Consider the following 25,583-nt stretch of genomic DNA (forward strand, 5'->3'; position numbering starts at 1 on the left):
AGAGATGGTGACCTGAGCCAAAGTCGGACGCTTAACCGACTGTGCCACCCAGGTGCCCCTCGTCAAGAAATTTTTCAGACAAATATTCAATAACATAATGGGAAGTAGCTTTAAAATCATTTTTTACAAATGATGCAGAGACGCCAGTCACTTCCATAATCAACTAAAGCTTTTTTTTTTTTTTTTTAACACAGATGATATCCTAAAAGTCTATGAAGACATTGTAACAGAGAACATTTCCATCACTGTAGAAGGTTCCACTGGACTTCCTTAGAGCTTCAGAGTTTTTCTAAGTATTTCACAAAAATATGTCACTTGCTCCCCCTGCCCTCCCCCCACCCCCACCCCCACCCCCACCCCCAGTAAATCCATCATTCCCGTCAGGTAGAGAAATAAATTCTGCCTCCCCAACACTCCAGAAGCCTCCAAGACCTGCCCTCCCCTGAGGCCACACTGCAAGGCTTTCCCCATGAATGGAGCCAAATCCCAGCCAGAATACACCTGGGGCCCAAGAAAGGGCAGAGGGGGCCATGGGACAGCAAGAAACAAAGAAGATGGGAGGGGGTCTGCAAACAAAGGGGAGGCTGAAGGGTAACATGTAAAACAACTATGCCTTTACCCTCCACCTACCAACCCACCTCAGGCAGCCTGGGCTCTCCTCCAGGCCAAACAGAAATAGATAAAAAGACAATGACAGTGAGACAGACAGACAGATGACAGATGATAGACAGGCAAGAAACCGCAACAACAAAGAAACAGACTAATTGAATGTTTACTATGTACCAACAACTTGCTCAGTACTCTGCATGTAGTAACTCGTTTAGCCCTCACGGTGACCCAGTGAGGCAGGCACCCCGAGACCTTCTCTCCCGTTGGCAAAGAAAGGAAAGTACAAAATAACAATCCTCTGGGTGCTTGGGTGGCTCAGTCAGTGGACCGTCCGACTTCGGCTCAAGTCATGATCTCGCACTTCATGAGTTCGGGCCCCGCGTCGGGCTCTGTGCCGACAGCTCGGAGCCTGGAGCCTGCTTGGGATTCTGTGTCCCCCTCTCTCTCTGCCCCTCTCCTGCTCACACGCTGTCTCTCTCTAAAATAAACATTAAAAAATAGTAATAATAAAAGAAAATAAAAAACAATTCTCTTATTTCAAATCATGGGAGTTACTACTCCATGAGCTAAAAACAGGAACTGTTAAGAAGAATTTATCTCAAATCCCAGAATATAAAAATAAAAATTCTGCTAGGAAATACCAAAAGATGCTCAACCGCTACACGCTGAGAGGAATATAAATCGAGGCCATATGCGCTCTTGTTTTCACACTTCAGTTGGCAAAGCGCAAGGTGTTTGCTAATACCCAGGGTGCAGGGGGTGTGGGCCCAGACACCCCCACTTCGAACAATACAAAAATACCACCTCTCTGGCAATGTCTGTCCAAACTGAAGTCCTCACCCCAGAAATTCTCCTCACAAGTGCATTCATCACATAGGTGCTCAATCGATATCCCCTGTGGCCTTCAGCTACATCACTAGAGACCTTGAGCCAGAACCACTCAGCTAAGCGACTCCTAAATTCCCGACCCGCAGAAATAGGTGAGACTAGAAATGTTTGCTGTTTTAAATGAGCAACGTTTGGGGGAAGTATGCTACACAAATAATACATGACAATTCAACGCAGGGACATGTAAAAGATACTTAAAATAACGTCTAATACATAATAAGTGCTCTATCAATGGTAGCTATTACTACCAATCATCTTCCCACCACAGGGCCTTTGTTCGTGCTGTCTTCACTGCTTGGAATGCTCTTTCCCCAGCCCCACCCCACTAATTCCTACGTATCTCTTCAGACTTCTGCTTAAATACTGCTTTTCCATAGAAACCTTGGAAATTCCACTTCAGAAATCCCCTTTACACAATCTTTTTATCACCCTCTACTTCTCCTATTAATATCAAATAGTTATATAGTAATAGTAGTTAAATAGTAATTCATGTAACTATTCTTAAGACATTTTTTCCTTTTGGGGCACCTGGGTGGCTCAGTCGGTTGAGCGTCCAACCAGCTCAGGTCAAGATCTCACAGCTCGTGAGTTAGAGCCTTGTGTCGGGCTCTGTACTGACAGCTCGGAGCTTGGAGCCTGCTTTGGATTCTGCGTCTCCCTGTCTCTCTGCCCCTCCCCCGCTCGTGCTCTGTCTCTTTCTCTCTCTCAAAAATAAATAAACATTAAAAAAAAAAATTTTTTTTAAGACATGTTTTCCTCTTTTGGGGGCACCTGGGTGGCTCAGTCAGTTTACATCCAACTCTTGATTTTGGCTCAGGGTCATGGGATCAAGTCTGGTGGTCCAGCTCCGTGCTGAGCACAGATCCTGCTTGGGATTCTCTCTCTCTTTCCCTCTGCCCCTCACCCACTCACACGCACACTCTCTGGCAAGCTCTCTCTCTCTCTCTAATTTAAAAGACAATTTTCCTCTTCTGAAATACAAAAGAATCTCAAGCTGGCACACTTCCTTACCCTCTGAACACATAACAGAAACTCAATTATACCTCTTAAAGGTCAACGACCCATCAGAAAAATGAGCCAGGCAAAAAGATAGGCTGTTTGCAGAAAATAAAATACAACATAAAAACACCGTAAGACTATCCACCATGAAAAAGATACAAAATAAAATGAAGTGCCCTTTTTCGTGACTACCTGATTAGCCAAGATGAAGAGGGCTGACACTGCCCAGAGTTGCCAGAAAGCTGCCTCTCCGGCACACCCACGGTAGACACTGAGCGGGAGCAGGCTCTGTGGAGGGCAGTGCTATGATCTACATCGAATCATAAACGCACACCCTGTTAGCTTACAGACATCCTGGTTAAGTGACCCAAAAGATATACACGCAAGAATGTTCCTTGGAGCACTATTAAAACACAAACACTGGAAATAACTGAAAGCTTCCACCAAGAGGCGTCTGCTCCAAACAGTGGCTCTTGTTTGGACCTTACGTGACCAGCATATGGTCAGCTGCCTCAGTAGCCACAACCTTCACGGCCTTTTTTTTTTTTTTTTTTTTTTAGTTCATTTATTTTGAGAGAGAGAGCAGACATTCAACACAAGCAGGGGAGGAGCAGAGAAAGAGGGAGAGAGAGAATCCCAAGCAGGCTCTGCACTGTCAGCACGGAACCCAACTCCGGGCTCGATTCCACAAAACGTGAGATCGTGACCTCACTGAAGTCAAGAGTTGGATGTTTGACCGAGCCACCCAGGCGCCCCTCGGCCATTCCACCCACAAGGGGCAGGACCTGACTGCCCCTAATGAGGCCGTGTGCACGCGGTCACGGCCAAACTCCAGGTCACGTCAGTTTGTTTTACAAGACCAGTGCTTTCACTCCTGAGCTATGGAGCCTACTCGTTCATGAGTTTGCTTTAGCTTCTCGTTTACGTTACAGCCAGGCACTATACTGTTGTTGTTTTTATTGTGTTGACAAGGATTCGTGATCTATTAATTTCCAATTAATAAAGAAGGAATTAAAAAGTTTCTGTTAAAAAAGGAACATTACATCTGAGAAATGCTGGATTAAAAAAATGAATAAGGAGGGCGCCTGAGTGGCTCAGTCGGTTAAGCATCCGACTCTTGGTTTCAGCTCAGGTCATGATCACTGTTCGTGAGTTCCGGACTCACATCGGGCCCTACACTGACAGAGTGGAGCCTGCTTGGGATTTTTTCTCTCTCCCTCTCTCTCTGCCCCTCCCCTGCTCGCTCTGTATCTCTCTCTCAAATAAATAAACTTAAAAAAAATGCATCAGGATAATTCCAGGTAACAGGAGACTTTGTAGCTATTTTAAAGAAAAAGGCAATATCATAGGTACTGTAACGAAACCATCATAAGAAATGGTGTCAACTTTTTAAAAATGCAGAGCAGAGTTTACGGTATGGGCCTTTTGTGTTTTGTTTTGAAGAATAATTTCCCCATTTGTGTTTTTTCTTTTAATTTTTTTTTTAATGTTTATTTACTTTTGAGACAGAGAGACAGAGCATGAACAGGGGAGGGTCAGAGAGAGGGAGACACAGAATTGGAAGCAGGCTCCAGGCTCTGAGCCATCAGCCCAGAGCCCGATGCGGGGCTCGAACCCACGGACCGTGAGATCGTGACCTGAGCCGAAGTCGGACGCTTAACCGACTGAGCCACCCAGGCGCCCCCATTTGTGTTTTTTAAAAAAAGAATTTAGAGAACAATTCTTGGTATGATTTTTTCTTAGAGTGGTTTAACTATATAGATGATAGAATGTTATTCTACATTGATAAGCTTTGGTACAATCCAAGCTTTATCACTTGCATATATGGGATTTATAATGTAAAACCCTGGTTAAACGAAATTTTTTTAATTTCACAATGAAGGAAGTTAACTTAAATAAGGTCAGCAAACAACACTGCTGGGTCTGAACCCCAAGGACTGCTATTTTACAGAAGAGGGCAAGCCAGTCCATTCTGCACCTCCTTAAAGGTAGGGGTGATAGCAGTACCCTCCTCCCCCTGGCAGGGCTGTGCTGAGGACAAAATGAGCTTCCGCAGCAGTGCCTGAAGCCTTGCCAGGCACAGAGCAACTACTGGGTAAGTGTCAGCCTTTGTTAGCATTTGTGATGGCTAACTGTCAACCTGACTGAGCCACAGGTGCCCACGTATTTTGCCAAACGTTATGCCAGGTGTTTCCGTGAGGGTATTTTTGGATGAGATAAAAACTTAAATCAGTAGACTGAGTAAAGCAGACTGCCCTCCTTAGTGTGGGTGGGCCTGATCCAACCCGGTGAAGGCCTGAACAGAACTAAGAGATCTCCCTGGAGTAAGAAAATTCTTCCCGCCCGACTGCCTTCGAGCTGACATCAACTTCTTCCCTGTCCTTGGACTCAAACTGCAACACGCTCTCTTTCTAGGTTGCGAGCTGCTGGTCTTTGGCCTGGAACCACGCCACTGACTCTCTTGGGTCTCCAGCTTGCTGACTGCAGATCTTGGGACTTATCAGCCCATAATTGTGTGAGTCAATTCCTCATAATAAACCTCTTTATGGATGTATATCCTGTTGGTTCTGTTTCTCTGCAGAGCACTGACTAATATAAGATTTACGACATTTGATCTCTTCCGGGTCTAATTACAGCTATGAAGTTCCAGCTCATGGCAGTTTCAGCTTGAAGGGCTCAAATCTGTCAGTGGTCACACCAGATAAGCGATCAGAGATCAGACAAGTCTCTCGGGGCCATGAGTCCCAGGGTCACCACTAAACAGTGCAGACGGGGGAACATCCGAATCTAGCCGCAAGGCCTGCTCCTGGCAGCAACATACCCTGAACCCTCTCTCCCCAAATCCCTGGAGAGCCCTCACAGAGGACCTCGGCCACAGAGGGAAACAGGAGGCTGAGGCCAGAGGCTGCCACCTGGACCCTTAGCCAGCAAACACCCCTGAACCCTGGTCTGGTCACATCGAAGAGAGGACACCTTCACAACGCGTGTATGAAGAGATCCTCACTCTGATACCCGGAAGTCAAATTAATGTAAATCCATTACGAAAACTTAGCATCTAAGGGAAAACCATTAGGAATGCTATTTGCACTGGGATGGATATTCTGAAGCCCTTGCAAAGCACGCCTGATAAATAAGAAGATCGCTCTTTAATTGTTTTAAAGTTTGCTTTTTTTTTTAACGTTTATTCATCTTTGAGAGACAGAGAGAGACAGAGCATGAGCAGGGGAGGGGCAAAGAGAGAGGGAGACACAGAATCGGAAACAGGCTCCAGGCTCCGAGCTGTCAGCACAGAGCCCGACGCGGGGCTTGAACCCACGAACCGTGAGATCATGACCTGAGCCGAAGTCAGAAGCTCAACCAACTGAGCCACCCAGGCACCCCTAATTGTTTTAATATAATTTAAACTATTTGCCAGCTTCTTAAAATGGTTTAAGGTGGGCAAAGACTACCAGGAATACATTGGATACATTAAAAACTTGTTTCAAATTCATAAGGGAAAGCAATTAGGAAGGTAAAGCATATCAAGCACCTGAAACTACAGCTTCCCGATTGCACGCTAAGAATCCCACTGATCAGTTTACCTACACTTTACAGTATATGTCAAACACCCTGTGTGACAAATATTCTACCCACTCACCTAATGATGAGAGACTGAGGGGAAGCAAGATCGCTGCAAAATAATTTACAGCGTGTTTAAAAGACAGATGTGAATGTTTTCGTGTTTTGCTAAAGATTAAACGTTAGCTCTAGAATATCAGCGTAAGAGGCCCGCGTCCTGAATTCCATGTGCAAAAACCAACCGTTAAACAGACCACATTCCACTAAGAAGGAGAAAAGAACAGTTCCAACTTCTGAGTTTAGAGAAAATGTAGAATTCTCTAGATTCTATTTCACATTTTTCTCACCCTGTGCAAGAAGGGATATTTCACTGTCCAATCTTTTCTGCTTCATTCAGCCAAGTAAGTACCATTCAGGTTATAAATTTTCCATGGAAAACACATGAAGAATTTTATACTACATAGGAATTGATTAGCAAGACCTTAAACTTGGTTGATAAAAGACGTCCATCCTATTTTATTTGAGCATGTTTTCAGAGGATAAACCACTGAGTTTGATGGTTTAGACCAGTGACAGAAAAGGAACAAATCCTAAAGCATGGCCCTGTGATGGGGAGGGACACCTGGGCAGGGCTGCTCCATAAGCAGAGCCAAAGCAATTCTCGTGGGGGCCATCACCGGTCACTTACACCTCTTCTCACCTCCAGCGCTCTAAGACAGAGCCGGTTGTCATGACGGACCCCAGCAAAAAGCTGGCCTTGAATAGATGTTAGTTGAACAGAATTACTGAACATGCGTAAAGACGTTTTACACAGCCCCCCACCCCCCCACACACACACACAGCACCCCACAATCTCTCATCCAAACTCCTACACGTCCTGAGACCTGAGCCAATTTGAACAGGACAAGAGGGGCTTGCCTCTCAGGAGTTTACTGGGTTTGGGCCCAGACAGCTCTTGTAACAGCATGCAGACTGGACACTCACCGACTATTGCACTCGGACCAGCCCCACAGCAGGGGAGACGAGCCACAGCAGCAATGATTCGCAAGCTCTCCATCACCGGGGTGTGGATCAGAGATACAGAGCCAAACACGTTTAGTCAAGGAAGGAAAAAAAAAAAAAAAAAAACTAAAGGCAGAAAAGAGAGAAGGAGAAAAGGAGACACTAACTCTGTTCTTCACCTTTCAAAAAAGTCCTTGCTGAGCCAGATGCCAGTGGAGGCTCTGAGAAACCAGGATAAAGACACAGGATTAAGAAAATTGAAGAGCTGGAGAGGCCAGGAGGGCCTTGGAGACCCTTCCTGTTCGGCTGCTGCAAAGAACCACAAGGGGGAGGGTGGTGGGGGTCTGGGAGGCCTGGTCCCAGCTCCGACCTGGCCCTCACGGCCCCGTGTCACTGCCTCCCTTGAGCCGGGATGAGGGGACGAGGGAGGAACAGCCTCTAAGCACCCTCAGCGCTGCCCTTCCATGATTCAATACTGCGATTTCCCCACCACACACCCAAGGACGACCTGGCAAGCAGAACAGAGCAGGAGAGAAACTACTTCTCCTGCGGTCTTCTCTCCTCTCCGGCCACACCACAAAGGAAACGAAGAGCAGACAAGCCCAGCAGACAACTTACCACATGAGTCTGTCCGGGTGAGCTTGCCCCGGGAGAGTGCTGGCAGAGGCTGGGCCCTGACGGGCTGCCTGAACTGACATACCAACGCCATGTGCAGGAATCGACTCCAAAGGCAACTCAGAGAGAAGACGGATCCTCCATGAGAACCCGGCTCGGGCAGGACCTCGGCACAGCCACCCTCCTGCGCCCTCCTCGGCAGTTTTCTCAGTCTGCTTGTTGGGGCAAATCCTAAGACCGTGAGCAGTTCTGGAAGTACAATGGGTTACGTAACCCCAGGCAGCCCAGCCACCCTATCGGCTCATCGTGTCGAACCGCCCCCAAGACAAAATGACGCGCCCGAAAATGTGATAGCCCTAAGTTGAGGGGCAGGGGCGGGGCAGGGGCGGCGCAGGGGAGCAGAGCTTTGTGGCCGGTGGCTGGCTTTGCCCAAAAACTAAAGAGGAACAAAAAGTCTGCTGTTCGTCTCACGGCTAGCTGGGAGCCGGGGGCGGACTACATTTCGCGGGCTCCCAGGGCCACACTTGGAAGAGCCCTGGGAGCCACGGATGCATTCTTGGGGACACTCCAGGTCTCCCCGAGGGTTTTCCCACTGTGTGTCCTCCTCACAGTGAGCATCTAGTAAGACGTTAGCCTGAGCGTGTGTGTTGTGCATCAGCCAGCACCTCGAACGTGGAACAGGGCCGGCGTTTCCCTCCTGTTCACTAAGCCTCCTGCTCAAGTGACAGCGCTGAGCTCTGCTTCTCAGCCGTCCCACGGCGCCTGCCACCGTGTCCCGGCAAGAGCCTCCCGCCACCACGCCCCGCAGGGTTTGAAGTTTCAGCAGCACGCGCTCTGGCGCTTCTCCGTCCTCGGTCGTCACGTTCAGAGAAAGCGAAACCATTTCCATGGGCTGGATGTTGCCTGGATTTCAACGGGCACAGATGCCACCGGGAGCCCAGGGGCTAGTTCACGTGTTTGCACAAACGCAGCTGGGGCGCTGCCTCCTCCGGGAAGCCCTCTGGGTCCTCCCCCAAACATTCCCCTCCAAGGCTCGGCCAGGCACCCCGTTACCGGGTTCCCACGTGCCCGTGCCGATCACTGTGTTCACCACAGTACACAGTTTGCACCAGCTCATCTGTCGACCCCGCTGCACTGTATGCCTGGGCGGCCGAGAACACCTGCCTCGGGGTCACGACCTGCATGCAAATCTCACCCCTCACAGCTCAGGGATCTTAGGCAGGATACCGAACCTCTCGTGACTTAGTTTCTTTACCTGTAAAAAGGGGATAACAGACCCCACTTATTGGGCTCTGGCCACATGAGGTGCTATTTCAGCCACTGGGATTCAGGGCTGCACAAAGTCCTTGCCCGCAAAATACAAACCCATGTAGCTCATGACTAAGTCGGGGGAAGAAGAAAAGACAGGAAAGGGAGAAGGGAAAAGGGAGGGGTGGGGCCAGTCTTCCTGTAAAGCGGTCACAAAAAGGTCTCTAATGAAATGCCATTTGGAGAAAGTGAAGAGGGAATCATGAGGCCATCAGGGCGTAAGGTGATCCAGGTGCCGGGCAACAGCAAGGACAAAGGCCCTGAGGCAGCACATTCTTGGTGAGTCCAAGGATTAGAAAGGAGGCCAGTGTCTCTGGGATGGAGTGGGCACAGACAAGAGTCAAAGGGACAGGAAAATCCTGTCCCTTAGACCTCACAGGCCTCAATCAGATAGAAGCCTGCTGGAGGTTTGGAGCAGAAGGGTTAAACCATATGACGTGTGTAAAAAGACTCTTCGGTGGGAAGAGACTGCACAAAGCAAGCAGGGAAGCGGGAGGCCCAATTAGGAGCCCCCTGGAATAATCCAGACACGAGATGGAGGTGGCCTAGACCAGGGTAGACGCTGTGGAGCTGCTCAGAGACGGTCCAGTTCTGGACACACGGAAGACAGAGCCAACAGACTTCCCAGCAAACTGAGGAGTGAAAGAAATACAAATGCCTCCGAGGCATTTGCCCTGGGCAACTGGAAAGACAGAAGCACCATTTACAAAGCCAAGGCAGACCACTGGAAAAGCAGGCGGAGGTGGAAACTGGTTCATTTTTGGTTGTTTGAGTTTGAGATGCCCGAAGGCGTGAAGAGATGAAGGTGAAGAGGTGAGATGCGGACTCAAGACCATCATGTCTGGCCTCTAGGGGAGAGGTTGAGTCTGAAGACAGCAGCTAGACAGTGGTCAGCACAGGGCAGGTTTTAAATCCTGAAGATTGGGGGAGGGCACTTGGGGCACAGGTGTTTATGGGAGAGCAAGGACTGAGCCCCGGGCCCCCCAACATCCCCAGGCTTGGGAGGAGCAGCCAGCAAGGTAAGAGAACAGAAGAATCAAGACCAAAGCCAAGGGACCAGATTTCCAGGAGAAGGGAGCGGTCGGCAGTGTTAAATCCTGAAGGCTAAGGACGGACTCCTGCACTGGACGAGCCCATCGGTGCTGAGGAAATGGTGGGGTCAGCAAATGGTGGGGTCGCAGCCTGGACCCAGGTGAGAACAGAAGAGAAAATGCAGTCAGCTCACTGAGAAGCAGAGACACAGCTACGGGCACCGCCTGTGGGGAAAGTGGAGCCAAGAAGGATTATCTTTACAAAGGGAGAGATCACAGCCTGTCTCTGTGCTGATAGCAGAGATCCAGAAGCAAGGGGAAACAGCAGATGCAGACAGAAAGGAGATGTCAGAAATGTGTCCTTCCTTCCGCAGGTGGGCACGCAGGGGTGGGATTTGGAGCAAGAGTAGACAGAGGGCCACTTACGGGGCCAGAGTCCAGCACGAGGGCTAGGCACCCAGGCTGGGCTCCTGGGCCATCTCAGCGTCCCTCTACACTCAGGACACTCCTGACACATGGGAGGTCCTTCATGCTTAACGTGAGACAGAGCCATGAAAAGCTACTGGAAGCAAATCTGCACATTTTAAGCTGTCATCGGGCATCATTTCAAACAGGGGAAGAAAAGTAAACACTGCAGACAGAATGAGAACTGGGGCAAACTTTGATATGAACGCATCTGGACTTAACTCTAACGATGCCCCTTGCTGCTGTTCCACACACCATCCTACACCATCTCTGTTCAGAGCCCTTGCCTGCACCGGCTCCAAGCCCTGTTCTCGATGACCCCTTTGGGGAAAAGGAGCAAGCGAGAGCTCTCGTACAGTTAACGCTGCTCTGCTCCTGGGACACGGGGAAGACGTGACTGACGCAGGCATCCGTAAGGAGCGATACGGGCACAAACCTTGGTGATATACAAAGGGTGCGGAAAGCAGTTCCCCATGTTTGCATCCCAGCACCCAGCTGTGTGCTATTTCCATCACGCCTGTCCTTATGTGTGAATCAGAAACTGAGCGTCAGAGAGAGGGAGCGGCACCGAACTACGCTGAGCATCGCTACGGGCCACGCGTGCTGCTGGGGGTTCAAAATTCCCATCCTTAACCTTCACGGCAATTCTACGAGGCACTGTCTTCATCTCACGTTGGTTCTAGACGGCAGGTCTCAAAATCCCACAGCTCAGACTCTTTGCACTCAGACTTCTCCTCCTGGGCCCCTCACACCTCGCCCAACGCACTCCTGCGGCCACACCCTCCCCCAGTCCTCACTGACTGAGGCCACCCTCCCTCCCTGGCAGGAAAGGCCCCCTTACCGGTGATGGTGCAGGCATCCCGGTACCCTCTGCAGCTGGGAGCATCTTCCACAGCCTCGCTTACATAGTGCTCCTCAGGGATGCCCGGGCTGCAGGCTAGGACTGCATGGTTGCACACCTCCAAAGGGGGCACGGAGTTGGCCAAAGTGTCGTCGTGCGGAGCTGTGGCGTCCAGCTTGGCAGGTTTCACGGGGAGGTACCCACTGCCATCGGGGGCCCCGCTGCCGGAGTCTGGGGCAGTTGGGTGGACAGGACCCAGTAGGTCTGGCACACCAGCGGGGGCTCCTTACAGGGAATCTACAGGACAATCGAGAGAGAAGGGCAGAGTTAGTCGAGTCTCTGAAAAAAATAAAAATAAAAAAATAAAAAATAAGGGCCCTGAGATGATGTGGGCTCAGATCACAAGTCCTGAAAAGCGTTTTCTTCAAGCCAAGGTATTTCCAAGCAAGTTCCTCGACTTTGATAAGAGAACTGCAGTCAATTGCAGAAATGCTTTAGCACGACAGTTCTCAAAGTGTGACCCGAGAACCCCTGGGGTTCCCTGAGGCCAGTGTGAAGGGTCCACACACAAGGTCAAAGTAGTCCACTCTCATACTCTCACGGATACACAATGGAGTTTTCCAGAGACCATATGATGTGTGGTGACATCTTTGCCCCGAAGGCTTATTCGTGGAATGTGTACTTCTGTATCCCTGTGGCTTGAATTTTTGTTTTGATTTCTAATACAATAGATGTCAATCAACATAACACGCATGAACAGAAGCTCTTGGGGATCCTCAGTGATTTTTAAGGGGTCCTGGGACCAGGAAAGTTTGAGAGTTACTGCTCCAGTACATAATGTACTTAGAGTTCTTTTTTTTTTTTTTTTTTAAATAAGAAAGAAAACAAAAAGAGGGGAAAGTTAACAGATATCTCACCCAACATGGTACAGTCAGTTCTGAACAAAAACTACAGCCCTGGGCCTGTGACCTTTTCCTTCAACAAGAGGTTATTTACCACAATACACCAAGAGTCTCTATTCTATATTAATGAATTCAGCCTTCATTAAAATGAACACACACAGAGGACTTATGCAGCCACACAGCAATTGGGGGTCTGGGTGGGGCCTGCCTGTGGTCCCTCTGTCCCTCTGCCAGCTGTCCCTGGCTACCTGTCTGGGCCCAGCCCAGGGACACCAGAAGCAACCTGGTTGTGACATCTTGGCCTGGTTCCCTCCCCCGGGGTGGGGCACACAGCAGCTCCCAGCGCTAAGGCCCGAGGAGTGTCCCCTGAGTGGGACCCGGGACAGGCCAAGCCGGGCTCTCCAGACAGGCAGAGGAAGAAGGCTGCAATCTGTTGCTGTGTATTACACTGTTCCCATGCATTTTGGGGCTTTGTAATCAAGAAAGCCCCTCCCTCCCACCCTTTTTTCCCTCTGGGGCGTCTCCCTCGACCACGGCGTCCCCAGGTAGCCCTCTTCCTATAGAGAACTTCACCACACCACGCGCCCAATTCCGAGGAGCGTTCGTTCAGCGCACCCTCGCTCGGTGCCTGCCAGCTGGAAGCTGTACTACAGCAGAACGCTTTTCACATTCCCCTTCACCATTTTTACTATTATGAGACTTTACCTCCAAATGCTTCAATCAACACTCCTTTCTAAATAAAATTAAAAAAAAAAAATGAACACACAAACATAACCTGGGAAGGAGTAGGGGAGCCTGGATATCCCTGGTGAAAAGTGAAAGGTAACCAGAGAGAGAACTGGATTGTAACAGCCGGTCAGTGATTCAAATACAGACAAACGGATAAGACGCCTGTTAAGAAAAAGCCTAGAATATCCAAGCAGAGCCCTACAAACATTCTGGGCAGCAGAGGCCGGAGGAGGCGGACCAGGAGACCTCCAGAAGTGACCAGTGAATCAATTAAGCTACTGTTCCGTGCAAAGACAACAGAAAGACATTGTCAGAGATTTAAAAACTTAAAGGTCTGACCCCTGATAATCCTGGGGAGCTCCAGCCAGGTGTGCTGACCACACCTTATGGGCTCCCACTAATGAAAAGGCCAAGAAAAAGAACTTGAAGGTAAGGAAAACAAGCCACATTAAGAATGGCAGTGAGGGGCGCCTGGGTGGCGCAGTCGGTTAAGCGTCCGACTTCAGCCAGGTCACGATCTCGCGGTCCGTGAGTTCGAGCCCCGCGTCGGGCTCTGGGCTGATGGCTCGGAGCCTGGAGCCTGTTTCCGATTCTGTGTCTCCCTCTCTCTCTGCCCCTCCCCCGTTCATACTCTGTCTCTCTCTGTCCCAAAAATAAATAAACGTTGAAAAAAAAAATTAAAAAAAAAAAAGAATGGCAGTGATATTAAACCAGAGACACTTAGATATGATGTCTAAATAATGGACGTGATTTATAAACCTGGAGCAAACTGCTCAAAAGAAAAAAATGGTCAAAGGATATAAAGATTCTCTCCAGTCCCCAAAAAGAAATACAAACACACACACACCAAGCATATTAAGGAACCTTAGCCATGATCCTCCCCCCACACCCAAAATCTTTTTCTTTTTTTAAGTTTTTATTTATTTATTGTTGAGAGACAGAGAGAGAGAAGGACAGAGAGGGAATCCCAAGCAGATTCCATACTTTCAGCGCAGAGCCCGATATGGGGCTCAAACTCACAAACCGTGATATCATGACCCAAGTGGAAACCAAGAGTTGGACACTTAACTGACTGAGCCACCCAGACGCCAACCCCCCCAGAAAAAAGTCTTAATCAGGCTGACAAAGATTTAAAAATTATAACAAGGTTCAAGTTGGCAAGAGTTTTAAGAAACTCCCAGTTTTATGTATTACCTGCAGTGGGAAGGTGGGAGGGGTGGTCATAAATCCGGAAGGACAGCCTGGCTAACTGTATATGGCCCTTCGGCTCGGGTGGATGTGGCCCAGGATGTTTATCACCGCGAAATGCCAAGAACAGCCCCACGTGCTACAGAGAGCAGGGGTCAATCACATCTCCGCCACAGAGAAGGCAAGCAGGCAGCTGTGGAAAGGAAGTTTCAGAGAGGGAAGGAATTCTTCATCACGGACTGAACCCTCACTCAAACCTTCTGTAATCCGCACTCAGATGCATTCTGTCTGATCCTAACACAGAAGTTCGAACTGCTTTCTCCTTTTGCAAAACGCCACTGTTCTACTGAAAGCTAAGAAAATGCTGTTTGAATCAAAGTGTGTGTGTGTGCGTGTGTGTGTGTGTTTTAAACAAAGGGTCTCAAACATACAGATTTCTTGAAAAGGACTTCAGCCATGGATTACACAACTTTTGTTTCATGGCCCGCCAGGTCAGGGAACTGGCCTAAATCCCGATGACTAGCCCTACAGGCTACTGTCCTGCCTCCTGGCACCTCTACTTGGATTTACAGCGGTCATACGCTCACCCCAGAAACATACAGTTATAAAACGAATAGTTCAAGTATAAGCACTTTCTTAAAAAAAACTATTTTGGGGGCGCCTGGGTGGCTCAGTCGGTTAAGCGTCCAACTTCGGCTCAGGTCATGATCTCACAGTTCGTGGGTTTGAGCCCCGGGTCGGGCTCTGTGCTGACAGCTCGGAGCCTGGAGCCTGCTTCGGATTCTGTCTCTCTCTGTCTCTGCCTCTCCCTTACTCACGCTCTGTCTCTGTCTCTCAAAAATAAATAAATGTTAAAAAAAAAAAAAATTTTTTTTTAAAAAAAACCTATTTTGGACACCTCAGCAAATGCTCGCTCACGCATCACAACACAGGCGACCGTTTTGAAGTACAAAGTACCCACATTATATGCTGCAGCTGGCAGAGCCTTCGGAAGCTTGAGAGGCCTCCCTCTCCTTCTCTAACTAGAATGGAACTACTCCAATATGTCTTCTCATCTCAAACCCCAGTGAAAATAATCAAGTCCAAAGGCGTGTGCATTCACACGCGAAGCACACTTGAGTACATCCCATCGCACAATTTGTGAATTTTAATTCTAACCACATTAACTTTTTAGGCCATGGTTATTTTTATTTTGTTGTGGTACATGTAAAACCCACACAACATAAAATGTGCCCTCTTAACCATTTTTTTTTTCAATATATGAAGTCTAGTGTCAAATTGGTTTCCATACAACACCCAGTGCTCCTCCCAAAAGGTGCCCTCCTCAATACCCATCACCCACCCGCCCCTCCCTCCCACCCCCCATCAGCCCTCAGTTTCTTCTCAGTTTTTAAGAGTCTCTTATGCTTTGGCTCTTTCCCACTCTAACCTCTTTTTTTTTTTTTTTCCTTCCCCTCCCCCATGGGTTTCTCCTCTTAACTGTAAAGTTCAGGAGTCCTTAAGGACACTCACATTGTTGTGCAACCAATCCACAGAATGCTTCCTTCCAGAACCTGGCAACCACCATCTACTTTTGTTGTTGTTTTTGTTTTTTTTTCCTTTAATGTTTATTTATTTTGAGATAGAGCAGGGGAGGGGCAGAGAAAGAGGGGGAGAGAGAAGTCCAAGCAGGCTCCACGCCATCAGTGCAGAGCCCGATGTGGGGCTCACACTCATGAACCGTGAGATCACGACCTGGGCCGAAATCAGGAGCTGGAGGGTTTTTTTGTTTGTTTTTTTTTTAATTTTTTTTTTCAACGTTTATTTATTTTTGGGACAGAGAGAGACAGAGCATGAACGGGGGAGGGGCAGAGAGAGAGGGAGACACAGAATCAGAAACAGGCTCCAGGCTCTGAGCCATCAGCCCAGAGCCCGGCGCGGGGCTCGAACTCATGGACTTGCGAGATCGTGACCTGGCTGAAGTCGGACGCTTAACCGACTGCGCCACCCAGGCGCCCCAGGAGCTGGACGTTTATCCGAGCCACTCAAGTGCCCCCACCACCATCTACTTTCTAGTTTATGAATTCGCTACTCTAAGTACCTCATGTGAGTGGAACCATACCGTACTTGCCTTTTTTGCAACTGGCTTATGTCACTTAGCATAATATCCTCAAGGTTTATCCACATTGTGGCATGTGTTGGAATTTCATTCTTTTTTAAGGCTGCATGGGATTTCACTGTGCTGAGGAGCCCTTCTTGAAACGAAAAGACCAATCGTTGGCCCATTAAAATCAAGTGGAAAACAACCTAAACGATTGATACAAAAACGGTTACAAATTACAGTCCACCCAAACCAATGAATTCTGGAAGATGAGATAATCCACCACAAACCTCCCTGCCAGGTGTGGCACTCTCAAAATAGTCAAGTATCAAAATAACACTCTCAAAACAATCACAGGCTCGCAGATTCTGGCGCCTTCCTTGGTTCCACCATGATAGTCACATGCCGGCATTTCCGACCCTTTTTCACTGTGAAACCTTTCTCCGCGTGATCCCTGCTTATGAGGCATTTACTTCATGGATTTCACTTTGGGAAAGCCTCCCTGTGTGTCACACATCACCATGCCTTCATCATCACTTGTCTGGGACACATCTCTCCTACACACCGTGAGCATCCTGAAAGCCTGGGCCGGTCCTGGGTACTAAGTTAATATTTGCAGAATAAACAATAACAAAAAAAAAATGTGCGCTGGTCCAAATGATGTTAAGGATCTCCTGAAGCCAAGAAGTTATGGTTCTGTGATCCACAGGAACCAAAGGATCCAAACTCCCAAATCAGAAATTACAAGTCCAAATGCTAACCTTGAAAACTAACAGAAATCAAAGGGAAACCTTGTGAAGCACTCCCGAGCTGTTCCAGGGATGAGGACCATACCCCCAGGGCTCTCCATGATGGCTCTAACTGAACCCCACTGCATCCTTTCCATTACTGACCACTATACAGCAAACGTGAGCTCGTGTAAGACGACCCATCCGGAATCCAGCAATCAGGAATTCTCATTTATAAACTGCTCAAAAGCTGCTTGTAAATCCCTCAGCCAGTTTCTAGCTTGAAGAAAGTCATAGCGCGTCTTGGGGGTGGTGGGACAGGGGCGACGACTCTTCCTCCTTCCCCAAGGTGCCACCCGGTGAGCAGTGCTGGGAGAGACACCCTAATGCTTCAAGATCAATCTTCCCAGAACAAGTGTTTACCCGTGTTTTTATTCATAATGCAGTTTTCTGCAGATAGTTCTGGATACGTAAGAGCTCAAGGATCAGAAAAAGAGCCAGCCAACCAAGCAAACTGAGAAGGCAAGCAGCCACTGCACAGGAGGCCACCCCGCTTCAGCACGTGGCCCCAACAACCCCAGAGCATCATCTGGGGAGAAGGGGCCAGAGATAAGCTCCTGTCGGCCTCAGAGCCTCGGACCCCTCCTCTCTGGGGGAACAATGCCCACATCTCTCAGACAGGGATGCGACGAAAACATCCAGCACTATGCTAAGCACACAGGAAACCTTCCACGTTGGCAAACTCTCAAATGGCCCCTCCCCCGTTATTTATTTACCGTTATTTATTTATGGGAAGGTAGGGGAAGTGACCCGTAATGTCCCTAAACGTGCACAATTTTGAACACCGGTATTCTACAAGGCAGTGCATATCGCAAAGGTCTGCAAATTCTCAACAGTATCAACTTCCATCGGGAGCTCATAATGTGTGCCAGGCACTGTGTCGAGAGCACTCTGGAAGCTCTAACTTGCACCACCCACCACCCCCACCTCCCTCTTTGCAGGGGTACCGTAACCAGCCCCATTTTACAGTGAAGGAAAGGAACGCTCAGAGAGGTTCAGTAACTTTCCGAAGGTCACAGAGCCAGCAATCCCGACGGGTGACGGAAACCCAATGTGAAAACAATTCCTGGCACCCGGTCTCTTGCCTTCCCCTCCGTCTAACGTACGCAGGCATTTCTGAGGCTTCACGGGGTTCAGGAACAAAGCAGCCACAGCCCTGGGTGCTCTCTGGCTCCGGCGAACCCTGGCACACCAAGCAAAAGGCCTCTTTGAGGCAGCGGAAACAAATACGGCTTAAGAGAAGCAAGAGTAGATGGTCCCGAGCCATGAAAGCGCCTCTGTTTCACTGCCTGAATTCTGCTTGCGGGGCCTGCGGGAAGGAGGGATTTTTCCTAGCAGAGGAGTGAGAAATTCTGCAACCTGGTCAATTTTTCAGCAAAAGAGGTGCCGGGAAAAGAAGTCGGAGAAAGTACACACGGAGGCGGCTCTGCATTCGAGCCGAGAGAATTCTCTGGCCTCCTGCCGCCTCACTCTTCTGCTCAACCTGTGGTCAACGATCCAGCCCCCCTGGTGGTGAGAGGACGTGACGGGCCGCTCGTCTTACTCAAGTTTGGTGCTGACAAAGTACACGTGTGCAAGTGCCTCCTCGCCCCGCGGGTGATCTTTGGGAACCTGAACTAGAAACGAAGGAACCGTAGGACATTGAGGTGGTGTCGCTTCTGTGGGCCTCAGATGCGTCATCCGGAGAACGGAAGGACTTGGGCGAGCATGAACCAGCCAGCCCCCTGCAGCTAAGCCACACCAGGAGCCCCAAAAGCACAGGAAGTTATGGGAAGGCTTCTGTGTCCTCGTCCTCGTCAGCCCTTCCCCCCGCACCCCTTGGGCTATCACCATGAACCCTCCCCCACCCACACACAGGTGACCTCTGGCAGGAGAGCCAAGTAATACTGCCCTCCGTGAACACAAATCACCGTATCTCCCAAGGGCCAGAAAAGAAGCTTCCAGCAGGACAAACTCAGAAGTTGACAGGAGAAAACCAGAACGCAGCTCCAGGTTGGTGGCCCAACAGGTGACAAGGAGAAGCCAGTACAAGGTGACCCCCTCCATGGCCAGCCAGGTATCTGAGCTTTCAAGGCTTTCCCCCCGCCCCCCACCCCCAGGCAGAGGCATCCAATCTATCTGGGGACTGTGACTTACTGTCACAGTTAAGTAGCTCTAAACAGATAGGTCCACGTACAGCCAAAGTTTCCAAAAAGGGACTAACGGTTCATCAGGATTGTATCAGTCCTCTACCGCTGCTGTGACAAACTGCCACAAATTTGGTGGTCTGAAATGACACCCATTCATGAACTCACAGCTTTACAGGTTAGCAATGTGACCTGGGCCTCCCTGGGCTCCAGGCAAGGTACAGGAGGGCTCCGCTCTCCTTCCTGGCGCTCTGGGGAAGCACCTGTATCCAAACTTATTCAGGCTGTCGGTTGAAATCTGTTCCTTGTGTTGGCAGGAATGAGACCCTCATTTCCTTGCTGGGCTGTCGCTGGGGGCCAGTCTTTGCTGCTAGCAAGCCTGAGTTCCTTGTCACACTCTCCATGCGCTCCCAGGGGCCCCTCTTTGGTCCTCGTCTGTGCCCCCCACATCTCCGAGCACACTGAATCCTCTTGCCTAGAACCTATCTTCCCCTTCCTCCGCATCTTTATAGCTTCCTCTTCCATCTTCCTTTTCTGCCTCTAAGGGCTCCTGTGATTACAGTCAGATAAGCCAAGACAATCTCCCTGTCTTAAAATCATGTGACCAATAACCTTAATTCCAACGGAAAGCCCCTTTGAGGCAGTACCTAGGTTAGTGCTTGATTAACCAGGAGACAGCAATCCTGAGGGAACAACTTTAGAATTTTCCCTCCCACAAGGGCCTTTGGTTCTGAAGGCAAAGGACACCTCAGGAGCCCCCCCACGTTGCCCCAAGCTTGGCGAGAAGGCAAACCAGTCAGCTCACAGCCACCCACGCCTTTTCGGCCCCACAGGAAGATGATTTTTAGACCCAACACTGGAGACCAAACAGGCCTGGGATTAGTCCCAGCTCTGCCACCACCTACTGACTGCAATCCTTGGTCGGGTTCCAAGATGTCTCTCATCTGTAAAATGTGGGTGCCACCAACTGGTTCTCAAGTAGCCGGAAGAAATAGACACAATGAAAGCAGATGGCCTGCCAGGCCTCGGAAGGGATCCTAAGCATGAGCACCTGAACACAGAGCGGAGGCACAGTTAAATTTACAACACACTGTTTCTCTCTCAAGAGTAAGATTACGAGAAGCGCCCGGGTGGCTCAGTCGGTCATGCGTCCGACTTCAGCTCAGGTCATAATCTCGTGGGTCAGGAGTTCGAGTCCCGGTCAGGCTCTGTGTTGACAGCTCAGAGCCTAGAGCCTACTTTGGATTCTGTTTCTCCCTCTGTCTCTCTCTCCCACTCTCTCTTTCAAAAGTAAACAAACATTTAAAAAAAAAAAAAAAAAAAAAGAATAAGCACATGAGGCCAGGTAATTTGTAGGCTGTGGCTGCAACGCATGCACTCCTGGACCCGGACATACCCCAGAGACCGACTCACTCACAAAGGACACTAAGGTGCGGCTGGGGCCTGGCTTGCCCCGCTCTCTGGCCAAGGCTATTCTTTTTCTTGCCATACTATAGCTGCTTCTCTGAGCAAAGTGTGTGCTCAGAAGGCAGTGAGACCTACCTACATGTGCTATTTCAAAATGCAGACAGCCTCCACACTCCTGTCATTGTAAAATGAGCCACAGGCCTGACACTGGCCTTAGTAATTTACATGCATGACCTCCCTTAGGGCTCACAACCTATAAAAGTAATATCAGTATCTTCTTTTTACAGGAGGGGAACAGGCTCGGAGAGATTAAATAACTTGCCCAGGATCTGAACGGCCCCAAAGACGCTGCTCTATTACAGTTGTGAGTAATCCCGTGTGACTGTGTCATTCAGTAAAGTGGAGAATCATATCCCACACGATCTCTCACCGCTGACCATTCTCCTGCATCTGTCCACTGTCTCTCCAAACCATGCTCCCGCCATAACAGGGGCGAAGGAACTCAGAGGGAAGACCCCAAGGAAACCACTCGATTCCGCGTAAGAAATAAGCATGCGCACCCCCTCCGCCAGCCCAAGGTGGGGTCTGACCTCCTGGGCCAGGCTGGGTTGGCAGGCAGCCGAGGGGCAACCCCGCTGGTCCACTCCTCCCCTACTTCTCCATCTTATCGCTTCCTCCCTGCCTCGTTTGAGCCTTCTGCCCCTCCCATCAGCAGGGCCAGCTCCTTAAATAACCGCACAGCAGCTAAGTGGGGGAAAAACATCACGCGCGAGCGGAACAGCTGGAGGATGAGGAGGGGTTCTGCGGTGATGGTGTCATGTGGGAGAAAGAGCGAGGCCACCAAGAAGCAGCCATCGGCCGGCCCGAGGGGACGACACAGCTCACTGCCAGCTTTCACACGCCTGAAGCCGTTTGTCCCGTGAAAACAAACCTACGCCAGAGGCAGCCTGGTAGAGCCGTTCTCGTTTAGTGAGGCAGTGGTGGGGCCTGGTGAAGTGCCTTGCTCAAAGTTTTCTCTCAGATAACAGGAGAAGCAGGACTGGGAAGCATTTCTAACAAACGCAAAAATCTCAACAACTGCTATGCCACACCACAAAGGGTAGGGGCATCCTGGGAGAGGGCAAGTGCGACTACCCACAGCAAGAGAAAGAATATTTGGAGAAGGCAGGGTCGGCCACCACAGCCAGAAAGTCAGAGCCACATCAGGGGGACCCAAACGTACAGGAAAGGAGATGCCATATGGTCTCAAGGACTCCTACGAGAGCCCTGGAAAGGGGCCCTGGAAAGGGAGAGGCCAGGACTGGGGACAGCTGGGGACTGCAGGCACGTACTGTCACGGTTTCTACCAGGCTAACCGAAGGCGTGGAATGTGGGTGGCTCTCGAGTGCCCATCATGCGTGTCTGTCCTCTCTGGCATCCACTTTCCCACATTCTCATACACACACACACACACACACACACACACACACACAGGAAATAAATGCCATTTTCAAGGCTGTACCGTTGTCCAGTTCCAAAAAAAGTGCATCCCCAAAAGTTTTTAAAAGAAAATCAAGGGGCGCCTGGGTGGTTCAGTAGGTTAAGCGTCCAACTTCAGCTCAGGTCACGATCTTGTGATTCGTGAGTTCGAGCCCCGCATAGGGCTCTCACGCAGAGACCGCTTCAGATCCTGTCTCCCTCTCTCTCTGCCCCTTCCCTGCTTGCTTGCGCGCGCTCTCAAAAATAAACAAACATTTTTTAAAAAATAAAAGAAAATCAAGAATCACTCAAAGAAAATGTCCCTAACTCAAGGCAATCGGAGAAAAAATTATTGTTTTGTTCTGTAACTCAGTCTTGTCTTTTCGAAACCTTGCTTAGGTCAGAAGCAAACCTACCGACACATGTCCCCAGTCAATGCTATGAAGGACAGACTCGATTAATCGATCAGGGCTCCTGAATGAAAACCACTGTCACGTGACCATATCCCCCAGTTTCCAAAAATAACCCTGCTGCAATGGAGAGAACAGAAATGCCCAGCCACGCTGCCTCCTGTAAGCCCGGCCCTAGCTCCCAGAAGGAAGGAAAGGGAATAAAAGGCCGAGCGCTGACAGCCTTACGTAACAGTCCCAGCTCCCCCAGCTCCCTGAGCCGGAGCCGACGGCAACAGATTTATAACATGCCAGAAATAGCTCCTTCTCCTGCAAAAGGGGACCGGCCTGGGAGGCTGAGCTGCAGAGCCTCGCCTACAGCCTGACTCTCCCCTTTGGGCCGCAGAGGACCCTTTCTTTCTGCACCTTCCAGCACAAAGCGAGTTCAGTGAGATCAGCTGCCAGGACCCAGCACAGATACGTGTCACCTGAGACCCCCTAAAAGCTGGAGAAGACATTCAAAATGTAGCTGTGGGTCGCTCAGAGACGGCATTCCCAGGGGAGGAATGGTAACCCAGCATGTTGCTCTGCGGGGGGGGGGGGGGCGGGGGGGGGCTTCCCCAGCAGAACAGGGTCGCTCTGCACTCCCAGACCAACTCAGGACAAAGAATGGCCTTCCGACACTTTATCCTGCTGGCCGGGGAGTGCAAGGCCAGCCTGACAGGTGGCAGGCAGGACAGAAGCGGTTCTGAGTGCCCAGCCCCACTCAAACTCCAATTAGAAAATCCAAAACTGCAGCAGAAATCCCCTCACATGCCCAGGACAGCGGGAGGTCTGCAGGCTGGCCAAAGCCAGGAAGGGTGGTGAGGGTGGTAACCTCAGCCAAAATCACCGTGGGGTGGCTTATTGGCAATCTCCGAGATTCCGGGCTGAAGGGCTGCTGCTCGGAGGAGGAAACGTCCCCTGAGGAGAGCCAGATGTCCTACATCAGGAAGCCCTGGAGCCCAAATGCATGCACTGTCACACGAAGGGGCATGGGGCTCTCTGGGGAGCAAAAACGTGGGAGGGAAGAGAGCTGAGATCCATGAGGAAGCCAAGCACACGAGGCCTCAGCTGCCCTCTCGATATACAGGCCTGAACTAGTAATCAACCCTGCCCAGCCAAGAACAGCAGCTGCCAAACTGTCACGCTCCAGGACAAAGTAACATAATAACCTGAGTGGGAAGGAGGCCCAGGAATGTGGGACAAGGGTGGGAGATGAGGAGAGAAGGGTGCAGTTCTCTGCGCCCGACCCCTCCTTAGGTCCTGGCTGTAACTACACTCACTCCCTGGGAGGAGGCTGCCTTTTAAAAGAATCATAATGACTCCAACAAGGAAAGGAGTATAAACGGCTCCTGGTGATTGCCCAGTGACCACGTGCCTGGCCGGGGGTGGGTGCGTCACCCCCAGGAGTGCGGACATAAAACCCACAGGAGCCTGTGAGGCCTGCATCATGGCCCTGCTCAAGTTGCTGATGGGGAAACTGGGGCTGGAAGGAACTCGCCCAGGGTCCAAGGTCCTAGCGGTGGGGATGGTATTGAATCCAAGCCCATTCGCCACTGCAGAACACGACGAACGCAATCAATGTACAAGGTAAACATCAGCTTTGCTCATGGTATTCTTCTCTTACCACTTACACAGATCAGAAATTCTCCACAACAGTCGGGACATAAAAAGCACAATCCTGCATGAAAGAGAATTAATATTATAAGATCCTGTCAGTTTCGAGACAAATGCATTCAAAGAAATCATGAAGATCCTTTTACCCTGAAAAAAAAAAAAAGTTAAAATCCCCAAAGAAAATGCTTACTTACGTATGAATCATTATGAAAGAAGATGCAGTAATCGTTTTCAGGAGAAAAATCACACACACAAAAACCAAAGAAATGGCAATTAAAACATGAGATACTATCTTGTTACCTATCAAACAGGCCCGCTTTTTTCCCCCTAGTTTTAGTCTACCCTGCTGCCAATGGTGCAGATAATGAGCTAACTCGTGCCCAGGGGCACGCATCAAAAGCAATCCACTTCTGCAAGTATTTCCTGAGAAAAAACCCTAACTGCTGTAGAGTTAACTTTCCTCTTCTTAGCACTGCGTAACAGACAACAGCTGGAAAATGAAAGCGTCCAATAACACGGGTTTCAATTCAATCAAGCATGGCCCAACCACATAACACATCTGTACACGCCTCGCTGTAACACCATTTCTAACATCAGTGCAGACAAACGCATGCTGGTCAAGGCAAGATGCTCAGGAAAGACTGAGTGGGAAAATGGCAGACGGCAAAACAGGGTGCAGAAAACGGGGTGTCTGTTTTAATAAAAGCGAGACGCGTGCAAATACAATAAGAGAATATTTCATCTTCTAGGCATCCCAGCCTCGTGCCCCTTCCCCACCCACAGAACTACCCCCAACGGTCCTGTGCTACCCCTCCTCATTAGGTACCTGGGCGTCCTCCCACACAACAGGCTGGACTGTCACCTCTCAATGGCTGGATGACCTTTAGCACCACCACAACATCCTAGATGCCCACAACTTTTGAACAGCCTGGATATGAGTACATTCCCTCACCGCAGCCACAAAAATACCGCAGGAACAAATGCATTTCCTAAAGCACCTTCCACTACAAGCCCAGCCCCTCTGAAAAGTCACCATTAGTCACTGTGTGAGGCTGGGCAAGTTAAAGTTAGTCAGCCTCTACAAGCCTCAGTTCTCTCATCTATAAAATGGAATGTAATAAGAGTACCTTACTGTGCAGGGCTGTGATAAGGATTAAATGAGATAATACGTTACAGTAAAGTCAAATGCACTCTAAGCGCATAAAGTACTTGCTCAGTGACAGCTCCCCCAAGAGGGAGTTAACCTGTTGGGGAAATGGGAACCCTATTTCAACAGGCATTTTCCTACAAGCAAGCTATATATAAAGTTCAAGTACACATGGTTTATATTCTATGCCTTATATCATATGGACAGAAATTGATTAAAATAAAGCCTCACTTCTGCCTATTCTGTTCATTGCTGTGTCCTCAGTGCCTGGAACACAGTAAAAAGCTCCATGAAATTTGTAGAAAGAATTAGGTGGCTCGTCCAACTGAATATAACCAACCCCACCTTCTGACTTAATTACAACTACATGACCAGCTAATCACAACTGCAGTGA

General features: G+C 49.6%; 1 protein-coding gene across 7 annotated transcripts in view; it reads right to left on the reverse strand.

Annotated features, from left to right (window-relative positions):
* The window catches only part of TRAK1 (trafficking kinesin protein 1), a 194,950-nt gene that overhangs the window by 114,495 nt on the left and 54,872 nt on the right, over nucleotides 1–25,583 (reverse strand). For 2 of the 7 annotated variants that reach the window (XM_045437017.1, XM_045437018.1), the window contains exon 2: nucleotides 11,317–11,613. Coding sequence is in view for 3 of the 7 variants with exons in the window: in XM_045437013.1 (XP_045292969.1) it covers nucleotides 7,675–7,765 (91 nt within the window). In the remaining 4 variants the exon portion in view is untranslated. Of the gene's footprint in view, nucleotides 1–7,674; nucleotides 7,944–11,316; nucleotides 11,614–14,141; nucleotides 14,329–25,583 lie in introns of those variants that run through there. The other 5 variants (XM_045437013.1, XM_045437012.1, XM_045437019.1 and 2 more) reach the window with 4 other exon arrangements.

Source organism: Leopardus geoffroyi, chromosome C2 (genome assembly GCF_018350155.1).
Source record: "Leopardus geoffroyi isolate Oge1 chromosome C2, O.geoffroyi_Oge1_pat1.0, whole genome shotgun sequence".
In the NCBI taxonomy this organism is placed as follows: Eukaryota; Metazoa; Chordata; class Mammalia; order Carnivora; family Felidae; genus Leopardus; species Leopardus geoffroyi.